The sequence below is a fragment of the Anticarsia gemmatalis genome, chromosome 17 (genome assembly GCF_050436995.1).
Source record: "Anticarsia gemmatalis isolate Benzon Research Colony breed Stoneville strain chromosome 17, ilAntGemm2 primary, whole genome shotgun sequence".
Lineage (NCBI taxonomy): Eukaryota > Metazoa > Arthropoda > Insecta > Lepidoptera > Erebidae > Anticarsia > Anticarsia gemmatalis.
In genome coordinates this window covers 7,092,141-7,117,759 of record NC_134761.1, presented here as the reverse complement: position 1 = coordinate 7,117,759, position 25,619 = coordinate 7,092,141, and the positions used below count along the sequence as shown (strand labels likewise).

General features: G+C 35.3%; 1 protein-coding gene across 2 annotated transcripts in view; it reads right to left on the bottom strand.

Moving 5' to 3' along the window:
* Positions 1–25,619, bottom strand: part of Src42A (Tyrosine-protein kinase Src42A) — a 45,516-nt gene that overhangs the window by 7,876 nt on the left and 12,021 nt on the right. The window contains exons 1-3 of one of the 2 annotated variants that reach the window (XM_076125458.1): positions 17,406–19,310; positions 8,920–9,041; positions 4,050–4,213 (exon numbers count right to left, since the gene is read on the bottom strand). In XM_076125458.1, the coding sequence (XP_075981573.1) occupies positions 4,050–4,213; positions 8,920–9,041; positions 17,406–19,036 (1,917 nt within the window). In that variant the 5' untranslated portion in view covers positions 19,037–19,310. Of the gene's footprint in view, positions 1–4,049; positions 4,214–8,919; positions 9,042–17,405; positions 19,311–25,619 lie in introns of those variants that run through there. The other variant, XM_076125459.1, reaches the window with a different exon arrangement.

Below are 25,619 nucleotides of genomic sequence, written 5' to 3'. Positions count from 1 at the left end.
AATATTCAATGTTTTGGTCGGCTCATAAAAAAATTACAATGATTTACCATTTGGTCGTTGCGCGGCGTTCATTGATGTTTTGAAACAATAGACCTTTCTAGGACGATAAGATAAAAATATATAAAGAAAAGGTTCTTAGAAATTCTCTAATAACAATATAATACACAGATGTTCAAATTAGGTCTTTACCATATGTACTTTTGAAATAATTTGTTGGTGACGAAGATTCTTACAAGTGGTCTCAAACTTTTGACCGGCAGTGTATATTTCTTTCCAATTAAAAAACTAATAAATCAAGAGAAGTCATAAAAGAATGTTAGCTGAGCTTTAGACAGTCTTGTTAGTCTTGACTGTATTTTGTGGTCGAAGGCAAAATAGTTAATTGCGATGTCTTTTATTTTTAAGGGTAAGCTAGTATTCGAAAGTGTAATTGATAAATTATGATACTTATAACCTGTGAGTTTTGTTGGTACCGAATACAACATTGGACACTAATATCAAATTAAGAGCTTAATATTTATGTATCAGTCTCATTAACTACCTATACTTAATTTTTTTTTCGTTTTAGTTAAAATATTCGGTCAAGGAGCATTCAGTAGTCTTAGAGGCCGATGTGCATCAGTTGATACTTAACAGACTACAGAAAATTAAAACTTTATATATTATATAGATTAACTAAAAATAAGTTTGTATGATTGATATTTAATAATAATTATATACTAGGTATAAAAAAAGGTGCGTGAAGTTTAAACGAATATGACATAAAGGTTTTTAATCAAACGTGTCGTAATCGAAAAGGTCGTATACCTAGCGTTATTTAATAAATATTTGATAGCTTTTCTCAGAAGTCAATGTAGGTATTGGTCGTCAATTTGTTGTTTTTATAAAAACGTTTTTGGTCAAGTTCAGATGAACTACTAGCTTGGCATCTTTCGAAGTAGCTAATACAGCTTATTACCAGAGTAGCGGTTGTGAATAACTTTTATCAGTTTGACTGTAATAAGTTTATTACTAATCCAGTTTTTGAAGTAGAGCAAAACAGCATTGTTGATCGAGAAATTGTGAGTAAGTATAAATAAATGTACGGAAACAATGAAATTCCGCAAATGCTAACTGTATGCCGATAAGGTAGAGAGTGAAGGGACTACGCTGCAACACTAGCGATGCCGGTTACGTCATTCACGTAGGTCAAACATTACATATTTTCACATTAAACGTCGCGTTAAACAAATACCTTCAACCAACTTATTAAAACTTATGTCTGTTAAGTCAATATCAATACAATATAAAGACATTATAGCCAGTTGTATGATAGCTTGGCTCGCGTAGAATCAAGTAAACACGATGAAGCCTTTATAATACATTTTTCACTTGTGTTTATTATAAGTCAATAATACTGATTTCTATAGAACTTAAAGTTCATGATTACGACCGTGAACTTCGTTTTCTGTCTCAGCGCAAGTCACCTTTAACGACGAGGATTTCATGCATATAAATTCAGTATAACGTGGGTGTGTTGCCAGCAATAAATTTACTAAATTATTTGAAACCGTATGCGCTACTGCGCTTTACATAACTTTCTATTTTATTGGCTTTTTGTAACAGTTAACAATGCGGATAATAGCAATCGGTTCGGTCAGTTATAATTGTGCATATATTTTAACGTTTAGATTGAAGTCAACGCATTGGTTAAAGTGAGGAACAAATCGCTCATTAAAATTAAAAGTCAACACGAGACACAAAATGAACAATAGAGCTCGTTATAATTGCGTGACGTCACAACTTAATTTTATTTATCCTTTATAATAAAAATACATAATTACACTGCCATTCACATAGCGTGAATAACGTTTCAATAGTAAGTACGGTTTTGGGCATATAATGGCAAATAACCTCCATAAAACAAACGTACTTAAAAAATAATACATTATACATAATATTCGAAGGTTTCCTGTAATGTTACTCACTTTAGGTTACCTTGCAAGGTCGTTATTAACATATTTCTCACTAAGCCCTCTTGATAATGCAGCCGGCGTTTAAAAACTCGTCTCTAAGGTAAAAATAGCTGCAGATAAATTAAAATAGATTTCTGCTGCGGTTTCTCGACGTTATTAAATGCACTCGTGTAATGATAAGAATCTAATCACACGCTTCGCTGTAGTTTTACAAGCTTTTATTTGATTTTACATGTATGAATAGTGCCGATTTGTAATTCTATTTCGAGCCCTGAACTGATGATGAACTTCTTTCGCAAGATTTTATCTAACTCACTCATCTTATCTATTTATTCGTTTTGGGTCAATTGAATCGTTTTTGCATGAATATATGACCTTGTTGACAATGCAATGGTAACTTGACTACCAAATTATTTAATGTTGTAATTGGGTTGAATGAAATATTGGGTTTTAATATTTTTATTCATTGGTTCTATTATTACCCAATTACTCTTTAATTGTAAACTACAGTGCAATGACATGCGTTCATTGTGTGTATGCATGTCATTGCAGGTTACGTTAACAAAATATGTAATCGACGATTCTTTATTACACATCAGTTCTTAAATAACTTAGAAAGAATGAATAAATTATTTTGCCTGTTGACGCATATTTTTTTTACGGATAGACCGTGACGCTAACTTGCTTAATTTTGCAACAAAACATTAGCACACGGAATTCAAGATTTCATATATTGCGACCGATGAGATAATTCGTGTTTGCTAAAACTTAACTTTATTATTTGTGACAACAGATATTTAAGGCCACAGCAAAATCATCTTATAAGTTTTACCTACGTCATTTCCTTTTTAGATTTGCCAAAATTGAAGTGATAACGAATATGCCAACGCGTCACGATTTTGGTTGAAAAAAAATCGAAGAAATATTTTTTCAGATCCATTGTAGTGAAGGAAAATATTGGTAACAAAGAATTGTCGTCAAGCTGGACAACGCATGTTATGTTTGTATCGTCCGTAACGAAAGTGGGGCCTGCTCGGCCTTGGTGTTAGGTCGCAAAACTGGAACGGCCAATTTTAAAGTTTTATATTATAATTATGCGTTTAACGAAATCCTATTCCAAAAATATACTATAAATGCCTTTCCAACGCCTACAAAATACGTCTGACGCAAATGGGAGCCATAGAAAAAAAGAGACAACCCAAGATTAGCCAATGATCACGTAAACATAATATATATGGAATCATTAAATAAGAATCCGTGTAGATTGCATTTAATTACGTGATGTTGGGCCACACATATTTGTATTTATAATAGAATCGGAATCTACACGTGTTGCAGTGATACATACATACAGTCATTGTTGTAACTTTTAAAGATAATTATATGCAAAATTGAATCAGTATTCGCTTCCACAAGATTGTCGAAGACTAAGGAATAAGTACCTACACTTTAGGGTTTAAATTCCTTTCCGCAATTACAAAGTGAAAAGTGTGCCGGAAATAATAATAAATAAAAGTTTGAAAATGTTAATGGCCCGTATACGCTTGGCTTAAATAACTTAAATATGACGATGCTCTTTGTCCAAGAAAACCAGAGTCCTTCGGTGAATTTAAAGTATCCTCGACTTCGTTCAATGCCTCGTAATATTTCTCACGCGGCGCACAAAGGTTGATCGTCGAAAACCATAAATTTTATAGTCGTCCCGATATTGAATTTTGCAATTTATGTGCCTCCGTAATCATAAATAATGTTTATTATTTATTTCGATCACGTGACCTTGGATTGACAACACTAGTATAATAATATTCTAGCGCTATCATGTCTTACCTAGTTAACTGTCAAAAGTTTGCTTTTACAATTTATAATTCTATCGTAGTGAAAGGTGCAGCAATAACTCTTTCGGGAAGAATGTCACAGAGCGGACCTATATCCTTAGTGGTCTAGTGTATTTAGAATTCTAACAAGGTTCTTAGTAATAACTGTTCACTATGGATTAGAAGCGAGAACTGAATCCATACTTGAATGAGCGATGTGTGGTCGTGGGACTGTGTAAGACACAACATAAACTAAGAGGTATGAGTTTGTGAGACGTACCTGTACGCATGGTTTGTTGAGCGAAACGCAGAGTCCATCGGCGTCCTTGCTATAGTGCTCGACGAGCTCCTGCAGCGTGCGGAAGGTGGTTCGTCGGGCGATGAAGAAACCGCCCTCGTCCAGTTGCCTGATGCGGTAATGTTTCACCGTATCTCCGTCTCGCACTGTGAACAACAATTATTCACACATTTGCATTTTATTGCAATATAAATTGCGTAAAACTGGAGTACGAGCGCTTCTAGTGAATTAAAAGTGTTGCAAGATTGATGTAATGTAGTAATGTGTAGAATTCATTAAATAGGAGATCAATGTTCTGATAAACAATAAGATGTTTTGCAAAACTATCAATTGTACACCTAAAAATAAGATTTTTTCCATTTGTAACAACAGCTGATTCGTCATGAAAAGATTTCAATGACGTATTAGTGTAGCAGTAACATGTTGCTTCTACTAACACCAGGCCATCACTATAGACTACTATAGAAGCTACAACAAGTTAAAACGACAGCACATTAGTCAAAACGCTCCAAAAAGAAAGTTTTCTAGGAAGTCATAGAACGAGACACTAACTTTAATCAAGGCACAGATCTCGACTTACTATGAATTTTTGTATCTGTCGAACTGATAATATTTGGTGAGAGTTGTCGAGGATTAACTGGTTCATTTTGTAAAAAATATGTATATTCGTGTTTATATACCTAGCAAAAGAACAAGAAACACTTTAATTTAATCTACTTTGTAAACAGTGAGGAGCTCGAGTGCTTCGTTTTTCTTATTCGATAGGCTAAACTATACAATCGGTCATTATGTCGTATCTTAGGTCGAAAAACTTTGGCGAGTCGACCTTGCTAATACCAGCCGCTAAATAAATTTATTAATGAGTGATGCATATTCTGAGAAGCGCCGCGTCAGCTTTTGACATTTCGATTCAGTTGATGAAGGTAATATTTAACTGACACGATGAAGTTTATAATCACGTATTCATTCAAAGTTGCTAAAATAATCTGCCGAGTGCCGGTATGCTATTCCATTGAATATTGCCTTATGTAACTAATGGATTTAATAAAATTTGATGGTAATGTATTTATATTACTTAGTTATCTAAAATACATACATATAAGTACACAAATATATTCGTTATTTCAAAACTGTTATCTCTAACTATTAAATTAACTTTTTCATGTTTGATAAGTACGTGAATATAAGAAAAACATTAAGAGGTATATGATTGGGCATAATATCGATCGCATCTTAACGTGATATGTAAGACATTCTACTTCAATATCTTTTACATTTTTTACAGCCAACCTATTTTCAAAATAATCGCTATTGTAAAATTAAAAAGTTAAAGGACATTATAACATTATATCTTCAGGGGTTTTCTGATTTACAGCCATGACTATCTAGACATAATAACTGATCAGCCATAATCCGCGATGAGATGAGATACTGTAAGTATACATTTAGTACCTTTATTTACCTAGGGGCTTAAGGATTACGGTGTAAGTCTCTATAGAAATTGCTCAGTTTGCCCTGTTCTGCTCATTTTCAATGATGTAATTTATATATTTATTTTACCTTAACTGACCATAACATTTTATAAAAACTAAAGTTACCACAAAATATTTTTAATAAAAACATTATTAATAAGATCAGGAGAAAAAGTTGTATAGTTCGAAACTGTAGTGGATTACCATAACTCGCTCTATTAGTGCATTCTTCTAATAAACACTTACCTACTTAAGATTTTATTGAGGTATTAATAAATATGTATTATTTTCACTTTTTTACTATTGGCATTTTTATGCACACATATTACCTTTACTCAATTTAAAATATTATTACTTCATTGTATATTTTCATCAAAAATTGTAACGCCGTCGAATAAAGGTTTAAAGGTGTTATTAACAATGTTCTGACATAACGTAATAATATCTCGATTAATACTAGTCTGTACAACAAACTTCACTTGAAATTTAAATTCGCTGAAGTGAAAGAATCGAAACTTCACTTTCATTGATCGAGAAAGTAGTCGGAAAATTTATGCAACGCCCATTGTAACTTAGAAATATGATTTTATACGATAGGCCTTGTGATTGACAACGTGTTATTTACGAGCAGGCAATTAGAGACCTCGCAAACACAGTGAATAGCCATCGCGACTGGATTAAGTTTATGCTGGCCTTTGTCCTTATAGGAACAGGTACATACATATTTTTGTAGCATAATAGACCACGAATCTATCGCTTGTGAAAGTTAGGTAAAAACTAAGTCAAAGCCTTGTCTATATTTAGCATCTGAAGGGAAAACGTTTGTTATTTTTAACTTGACCTTTTTGTGTCTATCTATGACTAACGCTAACTTTGTTTGAAATATCGGAAAACCCCAAATAATATTCGAATGTTAAAGATACACAACCACAAAGAAATGCGAATAAGTCGGCGAAAAATCAAAGACATTTGAGAGCTATTTATAACATTCTAATGTATAAAATCATAAAAATAACTTTTCTCGATTAGTAATAAAATTTAGAGCAAAGCAATAATATCCTTTTGTTTCCACACGTTCTAGAATAGTAAAGTTGCTTTATGGTTTTTCATCTGCTACATTAATAACATCCGATTTATAAAAAAATGGGAAGTGACACGGAATAAATTAGACGAGTATTTCGTTTCCTAAAATAAAAACAAGGAAATTATTACGTGTCCAAATTCCTAAGCGTACAAGGTGAGCATGTTAATATAATTCAGGGAAAACTCCTTGTAAATAATGTGTATGTGCATCTTCGATTTGTTGTTCATATCTGTAATATGCATGTAACTGTATCGTGACTTATTAGCTCAATCAGGCATTTATTACATTGTTTAGTGTGAAACATGCCGTAGCGTTATTTAAATAATTGAAGTAAACTAATAATATTTGATTTTGCGATATCGGATTGTAATAGGATCCACCACTATTCAGTGCCCGTCTTGTGATGATTATTGAATACACTAGGACAAAATCCAGATTTATATTTATGATTTATTAGATGTATTTGGATATTGATTTCATTATCCTCGACGTGAGTGAGATTCCAAGATGACATTGTGTAGGCTGTTGCATAAATCAACTTCTGCGAAGTCACGAGAACAAATAAAAAACAGATACAAATGTCCTTGGTTTCACAATAATATTGTTATGATGTAATATTGTCGCGCGACTAAATGCTCTACATTCATATCAATACGCAATTGCAACTATTAGAAAATTCAATGTATTAAAAAATTCCTATTGCACAGGTTGTAGGAAAACTTTTGAATTATTCTTGGTTATAATTACGGTTTTTTTTTCTTGTAACGTCGTCGATGGAAATTCACAAGCTCATAAGTATTACACGACTGTCGCTGAGAGACCTTAAATAAAATGATTCTCCAACTACACTTATTACACGATTCAGCGAAAAAATCAGATCATTGTCTCGTTACGTTTGTTGCTCGTTACCTTGAAGTAACAACGTTATGTTTTGTAATTAAACCTTTTTGGAGAAGTAATTTAATTATGAAAACGCTAATAAATTCTAGTATTCGAGGTTAACAGTATCAACATTATGATAACTCCTTCTTCGCAAGCCCGCTAATCAAAAAACATCATTGCAAAAATACGATGTTGACAGAGATCGGTTACCTATTATACAATATTTGTTTGAATTCTCTTGAATATGTAATAGTAATACGTCATAGGATTTTATAATACCATAGATGTTAATGCAATCTTACACACTGAAGATCACAAACCAATTATTATTTGAGCTTATGGAGTCTACAAAGCAAAATTCTTTAGAAGTGGAAGACATGATTCTTTTGGAATAGAGTTCCCGACTCCATGCGTCATGGCGACTTTGGTGTGTAAACTCCTTTTTGTTACTCTCAAATAATGTTAATTTTTACACGACTTGGAAAGGAAGGCGGTCGTCAATTCGACAGTCTGCTTATTTTTATATGAGTGTTAAAACGCGAATTTTTCGACAACCGTGGACGGATTTTTTAGTAAGCACTATACAATGACAATAATCGTAAAATAAATTAACTATCTCTTTGTTCGGTCAATGTGCCGCATGTGGATGAAGGTGTGAATTTGCTTAAGCTCCGAACTAGATCGTTTGGGTCACGATTCCATGTTTGTGATCTACTTTTGCAGGGCTGACAATCTCATTTACACAAAAAGCAATGACTAAAACCGGGTAGTTTTAGATGTAAGTATTTTTAAACAATACTAATTAGCAGCCATCGAGGTAGCCATTCAGATGTTCTTTCTTCCCACGAGGCGCCATCGCTAGGAGTCTTAGAAAAACTATAACCGGTTTGGCATAGTGATCGAAGCGTCCAGAACTAGTGTGGATGCGTTTGTAACAGGATAGCAGTTAGCACTATTCTGCATGCCATAGGATATACTGCGATGAATCATGCCTACCCACCTACATTCTAGTGTTTTTTTTTTCCACAGGATGGGTACGCTGACATCTGTCAATGTTTTGCGTTGGACATTTACCTGCTATTTTCAGCAAGTTAATTATTATAATAAACTATTAAATTGTAAAATAGTATTCAGTGAATCAGTTAAATGTTACTTTGCAGCTTCAAAAAGTGTTTTTGCCTGATATCGATTAGGTACAAATGTACTTCGATGCGTTTAATTTTACCATAAAATTAAATTGTCTAAAACAATCTCGGTCATACCTTTGTAAAATAAATTAAAAAGAACTCTCGCTGTTAACATCGCGTGGTGAGTGTTCACCACACAGCAGTATTTTAAAGAACGATTGACTAATAAGAACATAGAAACATTTATTATAATAATCAGAAGTACTTATATTATTATGTATATTTACCTGAGAGCGAGAAATCGTTATGACGGCTCTCGGAGTCTCGGATGAGGAAAGCGCCATGTTCGTTCTCGGGGAGGAGCAATTTCTTCTCCGCTTCGATTCGTTTTATTTTGCGGAAGTACCATCTGTAACAAAAGTAAACACTTAATAAACATGTCTTTCTTTCTTTTTTTAAACATTTCCCAGTAACACTACCAATAGATAGGTATAAATCCAGTTTAATAATATGTCGAAACAAAATATTTTCACGTAATAGTAAAAACTATTAAAAAAACAATTTATGACGGGTGTTACGAAAGAACTATATTTTATTGAGCAAATACAATATGTAACAATGCAATACTTCATCCGATGGGTATTTCATTATGCCGTACAATGTCATTATCATTGTAATGATAATATGTGTGTATAAAGGACCGGTATCGATGTCGTACGCAGGGAGTACAGAAAGCGGCTTGTCGGTGACTCAACAACCACGAATGAACGCTATTCTGCATTCAATTGACGTATGTTCACTGCGTCCGACGGCGGAGACAAACTTATTGTAGTAAGCGCTTTTAACATAAGACCCGGTGCTAACAATGAATCATAATTTGTCACCTTAACAAAATAACAGAACCTGTACAGTAAGCCACAGTTTTATTCTGTATTATATACCAACGTAATACAAAGAAACAATAAAGTAGGTAGTAACAATATCTACTAGTACTAATAAGTGAACATTCAGCCTCATTCAGGTCCATATCTGAGACGGTTGCAAAACAAAGCAGTTGGGGTCTGACAATAGTTGGTATTGCATCAAATCCCGCGCGACAGACGGGCGAGGTCGTCGGGCTCTTGATATAAAAATAGTATCTAAGTAGTACAGCTGTAAAACGGTAAAATTACTGTGAGCTGTAAAAAGAGGCACGATCACTTTGAATGATCATATTTTTAGAATTGCAACAACTTACTAGAGCAACCTTGTGAGCGAAAAAGTTTAGAAACAATTACCTACCTATATCATTTGTCTACTAATTTATTTACGTGAAATCGACCAACATGAAATTGAGCGTAAGTGGGTTATATTTATTACGAGATATTTTTGTTTCAATCGGTAACCAGAAGTGAATAAGCCTATAAATACTTTCGTCACGTTTCGAATGAATGGTATAGAATATAATTCATGAAATGAGACTTTTCAGAGACATTGAACAGTGACATCATCATCTTTGTATCAGAATAGCCATTTCATCTTGTTCGTGACTGTAAGATTGATTGTTCATTGATTATAGTGTTGTTCATTGGATTGTTCCGCATGAGAATCACGGATGGACTCTTGCACTGTAATTAAATGGACGACTCAGCGCACGACAGTTATCAGAACTCTGATACCCATCTGTATAACTGTTTGAAGACAAACTGCATACCATGATAACAAGTACTCAGTTTCATAACTGTAATACACAGAGAAAGGTACGAATTACGCCTGAAATATATTATTAAATCATATTTATCTTTACGTTTTTGTAATGTATGCGGATATCTTACATGAACAAAAACCTAATAAATATGTTTACGTTATTATACAATAATTTCATAACGAACAGCAAGATTAACTTTTAGTACCCAAATTTTTTTAAGGTGTTTTATTGTTCAGCTATCATGAGAGTCATGTTATGTCAAGATTGATTGGAAAAATCATGAAAAATATGATCTTCAGTATCATTGTACATAAAGCTACTATTACCTGTTATTACCATTACCACTAAACTTAATAAAATGGCACAATGTTTTATCCGCAGCCTATAGGCAAACACTAGAGTGCGCCACATATGCGGGTGCAACAATTTGCACAATATTTTTCTACAGCCCAGCTGCCCCAGGATCTAGTTAAAATTCTATAAGCGTTAACCAACCTATGAAGCTTATAACAATTTGAGATAATAATTATGGCGGAAAATTATCTTGACAATGTCGCATCAGCTATAAAAATGAGACATGAAAAGGGCGCCACGGGCTGTAACTACGAATGCCTTCACAGAGACCTCGTCACGCACTAAGGGCAGTCAGTAGGGTCATAGATCGGTAACTAGCAGATAGCGTCGAAGGTCTCAACGTGGAAACGCACACTGAATACACTAGTAATGCACTATGTTTATTAAGTTAATTAATTTCCTCAATAATATGAAATAGAAAGCGAACGAAACAGCGATGTAATCATGACTAGACGGAAAGTGACTTTTATTGAAAGGTGTAATGTTAAATAGTAGGTAAGCTCAACTCATACAAGCCAAAATTATCTAAGCGAAAAAGATCTAGAAAGTCAAAAGCTGCTTCCAGGCAAACGTACTATAATTAAGAGGTAGGCTAAATTAACACTCATAGAAGATAAATACAGTGTAACAGGGTATACAAGATAGCATTACCACACCGACACAATTATATATAGAAACAATTCAATAACGCCTGTAACAAAACTGTGTGTAGAATCATGAATCGAATATAACAGAAAACCGCACAGTAAACTTCACTAGTGATATATTAAATATAGCTAATCTGTCTCTCGTTTATGTGGCGCTTATTACTAGGCAGATTGAATGGCCTTGACCTCCTAAAGCCGGAGAGAAATCGTCATCTGTATCATGAATCATAAACTCATATAATATTGGGCCTTCATGCTACGCAGAATTATGTATGATATCATTTTATCGATACAAGAAAGTTGAAGTAATTTGCATAACAGATACAACTAAAACATTACACTGAATAATGTGGGATTCAAGAAATGCTAGTAAAATTTTATTGCACTAGATTCTGCCCGCGGCACCGTACGAGATATTAAAAAATACTTATATTATTACCAAGAACATAATCTACCGGTCAGCCCAGCAAGTTCATCAAAATCTATTTGTCTGTATAGCAGCGGGAGTTACTTTCCATTTTTATTGCTGAACTATCACAGATATATGAAAAATAGTAGAGTAAAATAAAAGATTTTACCCGTAAGCGAAAAGCAATAGGTAATTGTATTATATCACTGCATCACTAGCTTTAAATGCTTTGAAATGTTGATATGCATTCTACAAGATATCGTTTTTGAGTAAACAATTACACATTTTTAATCAATTGCTATTTTCTTAGATTTATTTGGGAGATAATTCTTTTAGTCGGTCAGATGAAAAGAATTGCAATGTTTGTGCACAGTGATTTTAAAGTAAACTCAATAAGTGTTATTCAAACAAAATGTCGGGCAGCTAGACAAGCATGTTCCCGATTTGAATAAAGCTTATTTAAACAAGCTAGTTTGCCGCTATATTTATTCTAGTACGTTTCAATTGCAGATTTTGGAAAGTGTAAATAGCATTGCGCAAATTTGACTAGCTTCATTGTCTAGACTTAAGAAAAAGTTGAGTAAAAGTGTTCGTTTGTCAATAATAGGTGTAACATAGCAAACGTTTACTATGTGTGACAAAAATATTTTGTTTTATGATTGTTCGCCTCGAAAGAAAATTAATCAGAATCGCTTACGTAATTTCAGCCGTCAGAGTTTGAATACTTGGAAATAGAATGTCGTAGGCTGCTCATGTCAAGGTGGGGAGACGGAAATTCCTAATAAATAACATTATTGGGATCTTACATAACGGTTTCCGGTTTGTACGATCTCAATTAGAATAATCCTATAGTATGATAACTCACAGACAAATTACTAAAACTTGAAATGCTAATTTTATTTACAGTTATTGCGACTATGTTGAATGAAAGACGATTAAGGAACCACGTGCCATAAAACGTATTAATAACAATCGCTTTATACTATTAAATACTATTTAAAATATTATTAGAGATTATACTATATATAGAGTTATCACCGAAGATGATGGTCTGTTATGTAAAACGAATCGGTCCCGGGCTTGAATAAAATTTATGAGTCTGAACCCTTTGACACCAACACGTTAACTGGCGCAATCAGGGAGAATTAATTACGTGACTTTCGCTGTGAGTTTTATAATATAGCGAGTTAAGAAGAAGCGCCGGTCATCGACCTTCGCGTGCCGATGTAGCCACAACTTTTTTGCTAAGCCAGTCTCGCCTGGCTCCGGGTTGCTCGCTAGATGGGTAATCTAATTATAGGGTCTCCCTCTCAGGATGAACGAGTACTTGCCTTAAACTCCCATACAAGTTTTTTCAGAGGATAGATCGATACCGTTTCGTCAAGTGCTTCTTTTAACTCGCCTAGGAGTGACTCGATAACGTTGGCATCCAGTGTAATAAAAAAGCGTGTTAAAAAAGGATATTGACTGCGATAGGCACCTTGTATATCGATCATAATAACTAGGCAGTTATTATCAATTCTGACAGGATGTTTGGAAAATGATGGACCTAAGTTAAGTATAACAAATTAACTAGGTACAAAGAATAGAAAAAAAAACCACGTGTGACAAAACGTTCAGTTTAAGTGGTCTATAATTGTTGATGCGTGATATTTTCCAAGTCTTTAGAGTCGAGTAAATTGGATTTAGTCCCGCAACGGCATCACAGCTTGCATTGTATAAACGGCTTTAATCGCGTGGGAGATTCTTTGTTGAGAGGTAGAAGGATGTTCTAGTTTGTTAAGTAAGTACTATTTCTTAACCTTATGTTATAGAAGTGAAAAAAATACTTTTCATGTTGGCAAATAATAAGCCGGTGAAAGAAACGCTAACAAAATCCCTTGATATTATAACAGTATATTTTTGCGCGGTTTGTCCGTTATTTTCTTGGACAAGTGGCGGATAAGGGTATCAGTCATAAAAATCGAAACATGGATTGAATTAGAAATTAGGTCCTCCCAACCACGTTACTTGTTTATTAGGTGCTAAGAATTGTGACATAGATAATACAGTGTACCAAACAAACTAACATTATACCGCTAAGTTTGCATACACGATAGAAATCCTTATTATTATTGGCATGACAAATAGTTGTAAACAAGGTATTGATAATAAATCTAAAAAGATTGACGTAGAGCACACACACAATCAAATCAATTGTATTATGTATTTAACATATTAAACGTTCTAGTGGCTTATCATTCGGCGTAGTAGCGAACTATTAGCGAAGTTCACAATGAGTCGTTAAATATTAATATCTTCTGTTAATCATATAAAGGCATGATGGGAGACAAGTCATATGAAGGTAGGTAGGTACTGCAAATTAGTAATGGAGTTCAAATTTTATTATTGTGTATAGTCATCGTTATGTGAAGTAATATCCAGGGACGCCAATCTTATGTTGGCTGAATAATTATTGGTTTACGAAATTAATAGAAATACACATAAATAAGTATCTAACAAACTATAAAATAGTATAAATTAACGACGTGATGTTGTTAAAAGTTAGCCGCAATCGAATATGGTTTGGTTGAAAACATCCGCAAAAGCAACAATTATCGGCGGCGGAGGTCGGTGTGCGCAGCCGCAGCGCTCCGCTCGCATAAAAAGTAAAAACAAATAATAAAAACCAGTTGTATTGTTCTTTTGAAAGAGACGACCTCAAGCCTTTTGATAAGAAACGAGTCATTTTCATCGATTTTCTAACACGTGTCTAGTCAGAATAACAAAGAAATATTTAAAATGCAAAAGTTATTGTTCGATAAGCAGAGCATTTGCAGTGAGTGCGCACTTACGCAGTCTGGCCTAAACTACAACAGACTGTGGGACACGGTCGTGTCAAGCATAAATTATTGGAAATATAAACAGAATGATTCACAGTTCCAATAGAAAGCGAGATGTGAGATATTAAAAAAAGAAGTTAATTTTTAACGCTACACAAACTACTATTATGAGACGTCACGAAACGGAACCTAAATGTTCGACATAGTGAAAGTGAGCAAGAAGCAATTGATGTTACAAAATAAATTTTAGTCTGTTTTAATTTTTTGTCAATATTAAGTTACGCGACGTTTGAAAATACGCTACTCTACGCTTTGTTAAATCAGAGGCAGCACGTTTACAGCCAGAGTGCACAAGGAAAATGCAGTTATCTCTATTGCCAATATGTTTTCTTTCGTTTCGGAGGTCATTTAGTTTGCATGATTTGTTGCTCAAACGATGCTTTTTGAGCTGGCAAACGTTATCACGCACGATTCGTAACCTCAATAAACAGATATTACAAAAGGAAAAACAAGGTTTTGGTGAATGAGAATTCCCTAAGCCTTTCAGTTCCCGATCCTTGCTGTGTGCATAGTGTCGGGCCCAGTCCGTTGTCAGACTTTTCAGCTTCGGACTACTGTCATAGATCTTTGAACATGTCAGCTGGGACGCACAATTTACCGTGTCGTCCGAAACACGGAGGAACTCAACAGACCAACCTCGACAAGCACAGCTTAACCTGAGAAATTGATCCGCGCGGCTGTTGTTACTTAGCCATGAGTTTATTGGTTTAATAAACCAAATGAAATATGATTTGGATAAATAATAAGCAACGAGTTACATTATTTTGTGAAATAAATTGGTATTTAAATAGTAGCGTCAGAGGAATGTGATGTCCTGAAGTGTATTCCCATGCTTACTTGACATTGCCTAATGCTTATGAAAAAAAAAATGTATTTAAGTTTATTAGCACAAGTTGAAAATTTAAATATTAATAATGCATTCTACAATAACATAATTTTGAAAATGATGATCTTTTCTAACTTGCTGTGGTATTGGCATGTTTTAAGATTAGATATCTAAATAATTCTAATCCGTATCTCCGACATTAATGAATGATGTAGCTTCTAACTTAAATGATTTTTATCGAAATATCTTTAGTGCTGCACGAAACTGTGAGAAACTACAAATCAAGCAAATATTTCGATGTGAATGCGTTTGTTTCCACCAAAGAACGTGTATGCCCATTTGGTACAATAGCCATGTTGACGCCCGTCGAACACAACATTTGTGTTTTCAGAACAGCGGTCACACAAACAAAGCTTAAATAATGGTGAACATTGCAAAATCGAAATGTCTTTATTTTAATTTCTAGCGTAGTACTATACTTTCAGTTTCAGTCAAAATAGTATTTTATCGATACAAGAAAATGACTTTCATTAGTATGAAATTATTTATACAATCACCAACGTAATTAATCTGATTCAACAATATAGTAAGTTATATTTTAATTATTATGATGAGCAGTTCTGCTATTGTGCAAGTAGAGCAATATACTCAAGGCTCGGTGAAACTGACGTCGGTGCATCCGTTTACCTCGTTTCAGCGCAAGCATTGCCGTTTCCCTAATCAGGTTTAGTTTTTATTAGTAATCTTTAATCAAATTACTTTAAATTTGAATAGTTAGAGTGAGGGCAGTAGAGTTAGCTTTTTATCGTACAGTTGGGATGGACAGAATCTAATGTCAAAGTTGTTCAAGCCTCCCGACAGACCCTTGACATAGCTAAACGACCGATGTTTCAGTTGACAACAACTAGGACCGACTTTTAGCCCTTCCAAGAACGAAGATGACCAGTTTTAATACTACTTAAGGGTTTATTTTACCCCCGGACAGTTAAAAAATCGGTGAGCGCAACTGGCTATGGATCCCTCACTAGACATTGGTTGATAAATGTTATCAACTAGTAATTGAAAAGGAACACAACGCTTTGTTATTAAAAATCAGTCACAACAAAGACTTCTAATACGAACACTTATAAAGTAAATTATTCATTCGTGTCCCAATTATTCAAGAAGAAGATTGAGGAAGTGTATAAATTTTGGAACAAAAGGTATGTCGAAAATTCAAAGCACAGTCGCTTCCGATCAACAGGCCGTTAAGTTTTGTGAGCGTCACCTTCACGGCTCACTTCCTGAGCCTACTTCCAATCGCCGAACTGTGGAGAGGAAGACAGGGGCCGCCGGTGCACCGACCGACCGCGCAACCGTAGCCTTGGACGCGAGCTCCCTGCATTCTAATCGAGCGGCCTTGCGGAAGCGCGTGCCTCCCACCCGCTCTCGTAACACACGATTCCTTATCAACGGTTTGACAAATCGCATCATGTTGACTGAGACGGATTTATATCTCTGCCACAATAATAACGAGAAATCAAATGAATATCAATGAACTAGTGATAATACGATTGTCAACTAGTTATGCGGAATATAAATAAAATAGGTACTGAAGCGTTCGACCTGAAAGTCTTGTAATAGGATTTATAGGTGAATAATTTCAAAGAACGTCTACATCAACCATTGGGAATGCCGCAGGCCATGCGTCAGTCGGCAACCAGTTCCACTCGCTGGACGGGTCGGCTTTGGTAAGTAGATCGACGTGGTTGCTGTGCATGGATGTCTGCATCCAAATTAAAATAGGTACAAACTTGTGATTATAAGACAACGGTCATACTATCATTGAATCAATTAATCTAACCGACAGCCAATGTAACAAACTGCATAGCATTTGACTACATCTTACAATATTATGGTTAGGGTCACTAATTTACGTAACATGAGTGTAATAGTACTTGACAACAATATTATGTTATGGTTACTTACGGCATGGTTTGAAGTTTCATGTAAGTATCCAACGGCAACGATTCCAGCTCTTTGTTGTTTACGGTAGTCCCTGACAGACGCCTGGCTGTCCTCATCCAGCTACCTTTTTGACGTCTAAAACCTTTCTCACTTTTCAATAATTGTAGATGGCGTTTGACTATATCGTGCCACTTCCATTTCACCGTAGCTGGAGAATCACTAGCTGCATCCTCCTTACATATTTGCAAACCATCGCTAAATCTTCTCATATTTTGAAGGTAAATTTCATTAGATTTAGGTGGAAGGCTTTTTCTTCTCTCATCAGCAATAATAACAGAGTCCTGCGAATTTTGTTCAGCTATCCATTTTGATATAAAATCATTCTTATCACAGACTTGCATAATCACTGGCTCTTCTTTGGGAGGCGGAGGTATCCAATCCAAACTGACCCATTGACTAGATTTAGGCTTGGATTTGAATATAACGTCTACCTCATCGTCGCAGTCCGAAGAGCCAATCGAACATACAGACGTCTTTTTTCTTGGGAACCGAGAACGTACAGATCTGCCTGCTGGAAAAATTTCGGGACTCAGACTGCTTTCGGTAATTTCCTCTTTTCTCACATCCTGCAAACTCTTTATACACTCGATATTAACATAAGAGTTTTCGGAGCACGAAGAGTCAAGACTAAACCTAGGGGTACTTCGATGCATAAGCTTAGACCTAACAGTCACTTCTTCACTACAATTTTCGATATTTCCGCCTCCAGTTTCGCGTTCATTCGTCAATGAGATTCGCCGTTCATTTGATATATCGTTTTCCATTTCAATTATTTTTGCCATGCTCGGAAAATTATTTTCCTTTTCAACTTCTATTATTCTAGATAGTCTTTGAGGGCATTCTTTTTCCGTATCTGTGCTATTCGTTATTGTAGAAAATGAATTGTCCTCATTAAGTTCTATTATTCTTGTAATTCTTTGTAACGATTCATTTTCTCCTTCATTACATACAGGTGAAGGTGCACTGTCATTTTGAAATTCAATTATCCGAGTTATCCTTTGAGGGTGTTCTGTTTCTGATTCTATATTTATAGGGCTAGGGCTTAAATCATCCATTTCAATAATCCTTGTAATTCTTTGAGTATGATTTTCACTACACGATACCGATGATTCACAAGAACTTGATTTTGAGTTATCTTTAGCAGATTCATGTTGATTGTCCTCCTGCAATTCTTTCATTTCTAAAATATCTGAAGAACTTAGGAAAGAAGATTGACTTTCTAACATTTTGGTCGCAGTCGGTATATTACATCTCTCAATCGTTACCTTTTCTTCCCTAGAGTTACTGCGACTCTTCGCTTTCTGTAAGGCGCTTTCAGTAAGGAAAACACAGGGGACCTCCACTTGCATTGACATTTTCCGTCTTCGGGTGGAGTTCTCTTTTTCTTGATTAATATCATTATCAACGTCTTCAGGAACTTCTGTATGCGGCAGGACTATGGGAGTCCCGGCTACCATACGTAAAAAGTCTGTAACGGCAGCTATATGAGCGCCTGTTACCGCTCCCTGTAATTTAACACCTGATACTTGATGAGGCACTAATTGATTATCGCGTATACACCAAACCACGGGCAGAGCCCCTTCAGACACCATCGTCGATACGGTCTAATGTTCGTTATCGCTGTCCTATCCAACTGTATTTTAAACAAATGCAACCACCTATAAATTAACACTAAAACCAAAGCTTCGGTTCACTGACGCATTTCCGGGCTACGTCCTACACTTTGAAAATAAAAAAAGTACAAGTAAGCGTGCACATAAGTTTGTTGTCGAAGAGACTGCATAGCGCGAACGCGGCGCGGCGGCGGGTGGTGCGGATCGCGGCGTGCGTGCGCGTCCGCCGGAGGTCGCGAGAGATAAGGCGGTGAGAGTCGCAGGCGCACCACAGCCGCCACCGCGCGCCCCGCCACACTCCCGCACCATCACCGCATGATCATACATCAATTTTCATCTGATGCACTCCACAGGGGAATTATGTAACGGTATGGATAACCCATTTTAACCGTTAACCAACCTAGTCAAATAATTAACACTCGATCGATATTATTCCGCGTTTTTGGCTACTTCAGACCAACCATTTTATACAAAAAAAAATAACTCATCTATTATATTTGATGAAAAACTCATTATAATGCAACGTTAACAAACAACCAAATAACGTTTAAAGTCTAGACCGAGACTGATGCCAATTGTTTCTTGTCGTGCAATCTTCATTTTATTTACATAAAATATGCAAGGACTGGAATTCAAGTAGGTTTGCCACGGTGACGTAACCAATACATACAAAAATTAGTAAACCGTTCGTGGACCACGGACATCGTTTACAGTCATTATCAACAATTTAGATTCTCGTGATTAATAACTTATACTGGTCTCAATATTGTAAATGGAATTGAATTTCATTGTTGAAAGTTAAGCAGGCACAATCGAGAGCAGAAAGTCGTAAGTCACCCCATCTGATGTCGGGTCATCCTGTCGCATACAGTTAGGCCGCTTTGTGTTGGCCCTATTCGTGTCAGGACGGCCCATCACTCAGCCGTCGAGTTGACCGATGCAATACCGCAAGCTTTATGCAAGTCCAACTTCTTGTTTGCAATATTCTTATAGTGCTAACCTCTGTGTTCTACATTATATACAGCTGAACCAGCATTGTAGTTTACATAAACTTAGAAGTGTATTATATCGTAACTAGAATAATAGTTAATTCATTATAGTAAGTATAAAAACAACAATTCTTTTTTTTATAATCTCTCGAATGTTTTAAGATTCTACGTGCACTGGTCTTAAGTCATTAATAATCCTGAAAGTCATTAATTATTGACTAATAGATAAATGAAGTAAATGTGCATAGATAGTGGTTACACGAATATACACATGTAAGAACGTCATGCGCAAATGCCAGTGGACAGTTAGGCCCGGCGCCAGCGAAGCTTGCGATGCGCCACCCGTATCTGGGACGAGCAAATCAAGTATTAATTACCCATACGACGCTTAATGAACCCTTTATAGTTAAATGTTGCAGACAATTAGTTAAATATACCATTGAAAACAATTGCATTTAATCTACGTACCTACAAAACATTACGTTTGTTAACAAATTGTTAAAAGTCATTCCACACTTTGTTTTATATTTAATAACACAACTCCAATAGCCTCAACGGACCTACATTGCTAAAGGTTCAAAGAACGAAAGCACAGCTAGAACCAGAATTTAAACAATAACTTTTGAATGGCAGCAATATTTTGTTTCGTGATTTCGTGAAGGAACCCTGTCTACTACTCTAGCGATGCAGTGATAGATCACTGTTGAAGTATCAATGCGAAACAGACAACAACAACAACAACAACTGATATAAGTACTATTCAGCGGATTCAGCCTAAAGAATGCTACTGCAATTTTTTTTACAGACGGTAGATTTAGAAATGAAAACCATGATAGAAATTTATATATAAAGACAAAAATAAGTAAAACTTCGTTACTTATAGATTAGGCAACTTGTGCGTAGGTGTGCCCAAATATGATATGAACGACCTCACAAAACATATAGCAAACAAAGTCTCGCTTCAGATTCGAAGAAACACTTTCCGTTCGGTTTGGGGAAGTCCAACGGTCGGCTACAGGAAAAAAGTAATCTTTATTCAGATAATGAATGTCGATTGGATGTAAATGAAGATAGAACAACCATAAGCGTTTTGATTTATCAGGCTTTGCATTTAATACCTATTCACTCAATTGTTAAACCAAAATTTAATTAAACAATTCTGATATATAAAAGTAGTTCAATTTATCCATTACAATTACTTCCTAGCCCAAGAACCAGTTTGACAATCGAAATTGATAACAAATGACATTGATTAAATATATTTAACCGTGAATATCGTTTTTATGAATCAGGAAAACAAATGAAAATAAAATCTTGCTACTGATTTTAAACAAGTTGAAGGCAATGGGTATCCTGAACTTAATCAAAAGTAATTTTCAATATTACTAAGGGCAAGGGTAAATATTACACTTCTTATTGAGCGCAGTGCTCACTGCGTTAGTACGTACATCGAACATGTATTATATACATATCCTACATCTATTATGTATCTATAACATTTATGTTTGGCAACAAGCTACAGTTTCTGCCCAGGCTTAAATAAATTTTCAGGACGCCCGATATCTCTGGCAAAAGAGGTAGAAACTAAGGAAAAAAGTTGGCGCCAGAAAGTTTGCGAACAACTGCAACTAGAGCATGCTGTCTTTCTCATTGGGTCATTCATATAATGTGGAAGCTACAGATACGTATTTATTACATCTGAAATCTAGGTCTCACGTAGGTACTGCATTGAACTGAGTCCGAAAAACTATTTGTATTTTAATGTATAATTATTTTAAATAGCATTGTGTTACGCCGATTACAACACTGAATTACACAAGTACTTAGATTCCCTGGCGTGACCATCTACCCTAATAAATAGTTTAGTGAATAAATTAATATAAGAAGTGTCTTTTAATAAAGGAAGGCACCTACATAAAACATATTATGATACCTGCTGAAATATAAATATGTTAATTTGTAAGTATTGATTAAAGCTTTTTCTATAAGTTTTAGATCTCAGAACATCATAATTATTATGTACATTATTTTAAATGATATGTTGGTTGATTATAAAATGTTTTATCATATAATATTCGATGGGCAATAAACAAAGTTGACACAATAATTAATTTCTCTGCTAGTGTGTGTTGATGAGACGTTTTATTGATGTGAAGGCTGTCGAATTTGTTACTTATTGTATAATGCGGCCAGTGGTAGCACAGTTCGAGGAAGCAAGCGGTCAGCGACGACGCCGGCGCGGCGTGGCGCCAGCAGATGGCGCCCGCCCGAGCAATTCGCGACGCGCGATTTTTTCTCGACATCATAAAAATTATTAACCGTACCCTCGTGTAAACTTGTAATAACGCTACCGTTTCATTACTTGTAGCACTGATATATGGACACGCGTAGTGACGCACACGCCTGCCTAATTAATTAGATAGATAGCTAATTTATACCATTGTAATCGTTGCAGGTACAAACAAACCCGACGTCGTCTATTACGTATAGGCTGTTTCATATAACTATCTTTTTTTTTCTACTCATGACTGCCCGAATTAAAAACAAGATGCAACTATCGTTGTCGTATATGATTCAATATAATCACGCTGAAAAAAATGGGTAAGTACTAATCTACTAAGTCAATAATAATCATACTCTGTGTATCGTAAAATTGTATACAAACAGCCGGTTTTGCCTCTGTGCACTGTAGCTGTATCGGTGAACTTAACAAGCTATGAAAAATGTTAACAGATTTTTACAGATGGACAACCCGCAACTCTTAGTTAGTAAAATCAAAAATAACTACAAAAAGTACAACTCACTCATATTTAACACATACCATTTAAGTGAAACCGAACTGAAATAAATAATGAATAAATATCGAAGGACATCTCACACACGGTCATGGGATTGCGACCTAATCAGAGCGTTAACTATTTGATTGTAACCAGACAACTTATAAACACCATACTTATTTATATACTTGCTCTTAAATACACATATAAATAAATATAGTTAAAATAACACCAAAACTAGAGATCAAATACTTGAGCTCATCATCACACAAGTATTTATCCTGGATGGGATTCGAACCCACCAGACACGTACACGCAGAATCTTAGGGCAAGGAGGCCAATGCGCCAAGAAATAACGTGTATTTATAAGCGTGCACAAAAACAATGAAATGTCCGTAACCAATTATTAGGATTTCACAAATGTTCTGCTCTCATTTATGTTTATTATTGTATGTTATCTACCTTCAATAAACACTTTACATGTCTGTAATGTTTTTCCAACCTTGTCAACGAAGATACTATAACGTGAGCATGTCATAATGGTCGAACTACGTCAAGCAGATTTACAATGTACAAGGTAAATTTTCACGGCTACTCAGTATATTTTGGACAAACTTTAAGTCATAGTATGTAAATAAAAATCTTTATTTATTTGGCTCTTTGTTACACAAAATAAGTGAACTTTATTAATATAAAAACATACTAGTTTTGATCTCGGATCTCGAGTTTTTACTCAATTAATTTTTATAATGCATAGAGAACATTATTAACGACAAGTTAGAAAAACGCATCTGCTATTTAATGTAGTTATGCAAATGTAAGACATGGGAGAGCCATAAAACTTAGCTTATTATGTCCTATAGGACTATAATAGAAAATTAATAACGACGATTTACTGCGCTTATGATTCGTTTAAACCTTCTGCTATTATCGGGAGAAATTCATGGACAAGTTAACGAATGGGGAGGAAGATTTTCAATTATAATCGAACATTATTTGCGCTAATGTGCAATTTAATTTGCTTGTCGTAACCATCTTGAAGGTACCTACGTCAATCTGCAGATTACGGTTTAAGAGCGTTCTAGACGCGGCTGTAGAAAGTTGCTTGCGGCGCGACTCTCCGGCGCCCGCGTATGTCCTGCGATCCGCATTCTCCCTTGCAAGCTTTAAAATAAAACTAAAAAATAAAAGCAACATCGTAAAATACACTGTATCGCGGAGTAATGACTTTAGAAGATTAAGTAGGGAATAGAGAAGGCCGTGCCTTAAATAAAATTAAAACGAAAGCCACAGAAGACGCCACAGCAACGCCGGGGGCATTATGGCTAAAATCACACGGTGTTTATTAGTTACGGATAAATAAATGTTACGATTTCTGGAATAATAGGTAATAAGCACATATTACATATATTTTCTTACAAAAGCAGTAATGAAACAATGGGATCCTAGCGAAGGTTTTTTTCATTCTTTTCATACGAAAATTTGAGGCCCCAGTAATCTGCGACACAATAACTACAATCCGTTAGGGTCTTTACCGTAATAAATATTTAAATTGCTTAATGAATTTTCAACTGTATCGGAACATATTTCAAAATATAATTTTAATCCTAACTGCACACTCATCGCGCGTCATTAATCTTGCAATCCTCCTGTCGGGGATCCAATCTTTCTTTACAAAAGGAATTAAGTTTTATTTTTTCTTTATGAATAACTGTGAAGAAGGTGGTCGAACACCTGAAATTATGTAATAATTTTAAGTTCCTTTCAGAATTCTTCTCAAATATAGAGATGTCGATGAGGTGACAGTCTTTGTGCATCTTTGTTCTGACATAAAGGACAATAGTAAAGTGAAAAGTAAGTCTCGCGATCTCTTGAAAGAGCCTTAACCCACATTTCAAAATGATTACAAAGGAATGTCACGAAGTGAGTAGCAAAACAGTGTTTAGATAATGGTGGTGTATAAACAATCGCATCTGCGGTCGGTGCGCGGCGGCGCGGCGGGTCGATGAACGACCTAGCACAGTGTGAGGCAGTTTCCTCGGCTGTGGACCCGCCCCCGTTCCGTCTGCCATGCCACGGAATTAAATACAATACGAAAATATTAAACACCATTTAGCTAAACGTTAAAATACGGTACGCACGCACTATTCTTAAGTTTTATAACGAATAATCTGTGTTACGGTACTTATAATTTTAAGATAACGTGTTTATATTACTAAATTACAGTAGACCGATTATTATCTAACAAATATACAAAGGTTCTAGATCTAGACTTTATTTCGGCTCTATGAAATGTTAAGCATAGTGTATTATTATCGACAGACTACCAGTTAATTATTATTTTTATGAAATTTCACCCTAATCATCGCAAATGAAGTTAGAAGAATCATATTCTTAAGAACACCGTTTCTGTTCGAAGTGTCATCAGTTTATTGCCATGCAGTCTTAATTTTTTTTTTGTTGTACATAAAGGTGCAGAATAATAAGGAGACTCAGGAGCCAGTCCAGGAGAAGTGTATTATATTGATTGAAAACTAAAATAATATTTGCTATGATTCACAATATAGCCAGCTCACGTGAGCATTACTATAATAATTATTATGTTTGTTTGAGAGGGTTTAATGAACGACCTCACTTACACTTTTGCTGACATGCCATACCGGACATATCAATACTCTCTAGGCAATAATAATTACATTCGCGCTAGAGTGCTCCGCGGTACACATACCAGTTTCGGTGACAAGTCGTAGAACTCTCACTTGCGGATGTCGCATAGCATCTCGTGTGCACGACGCT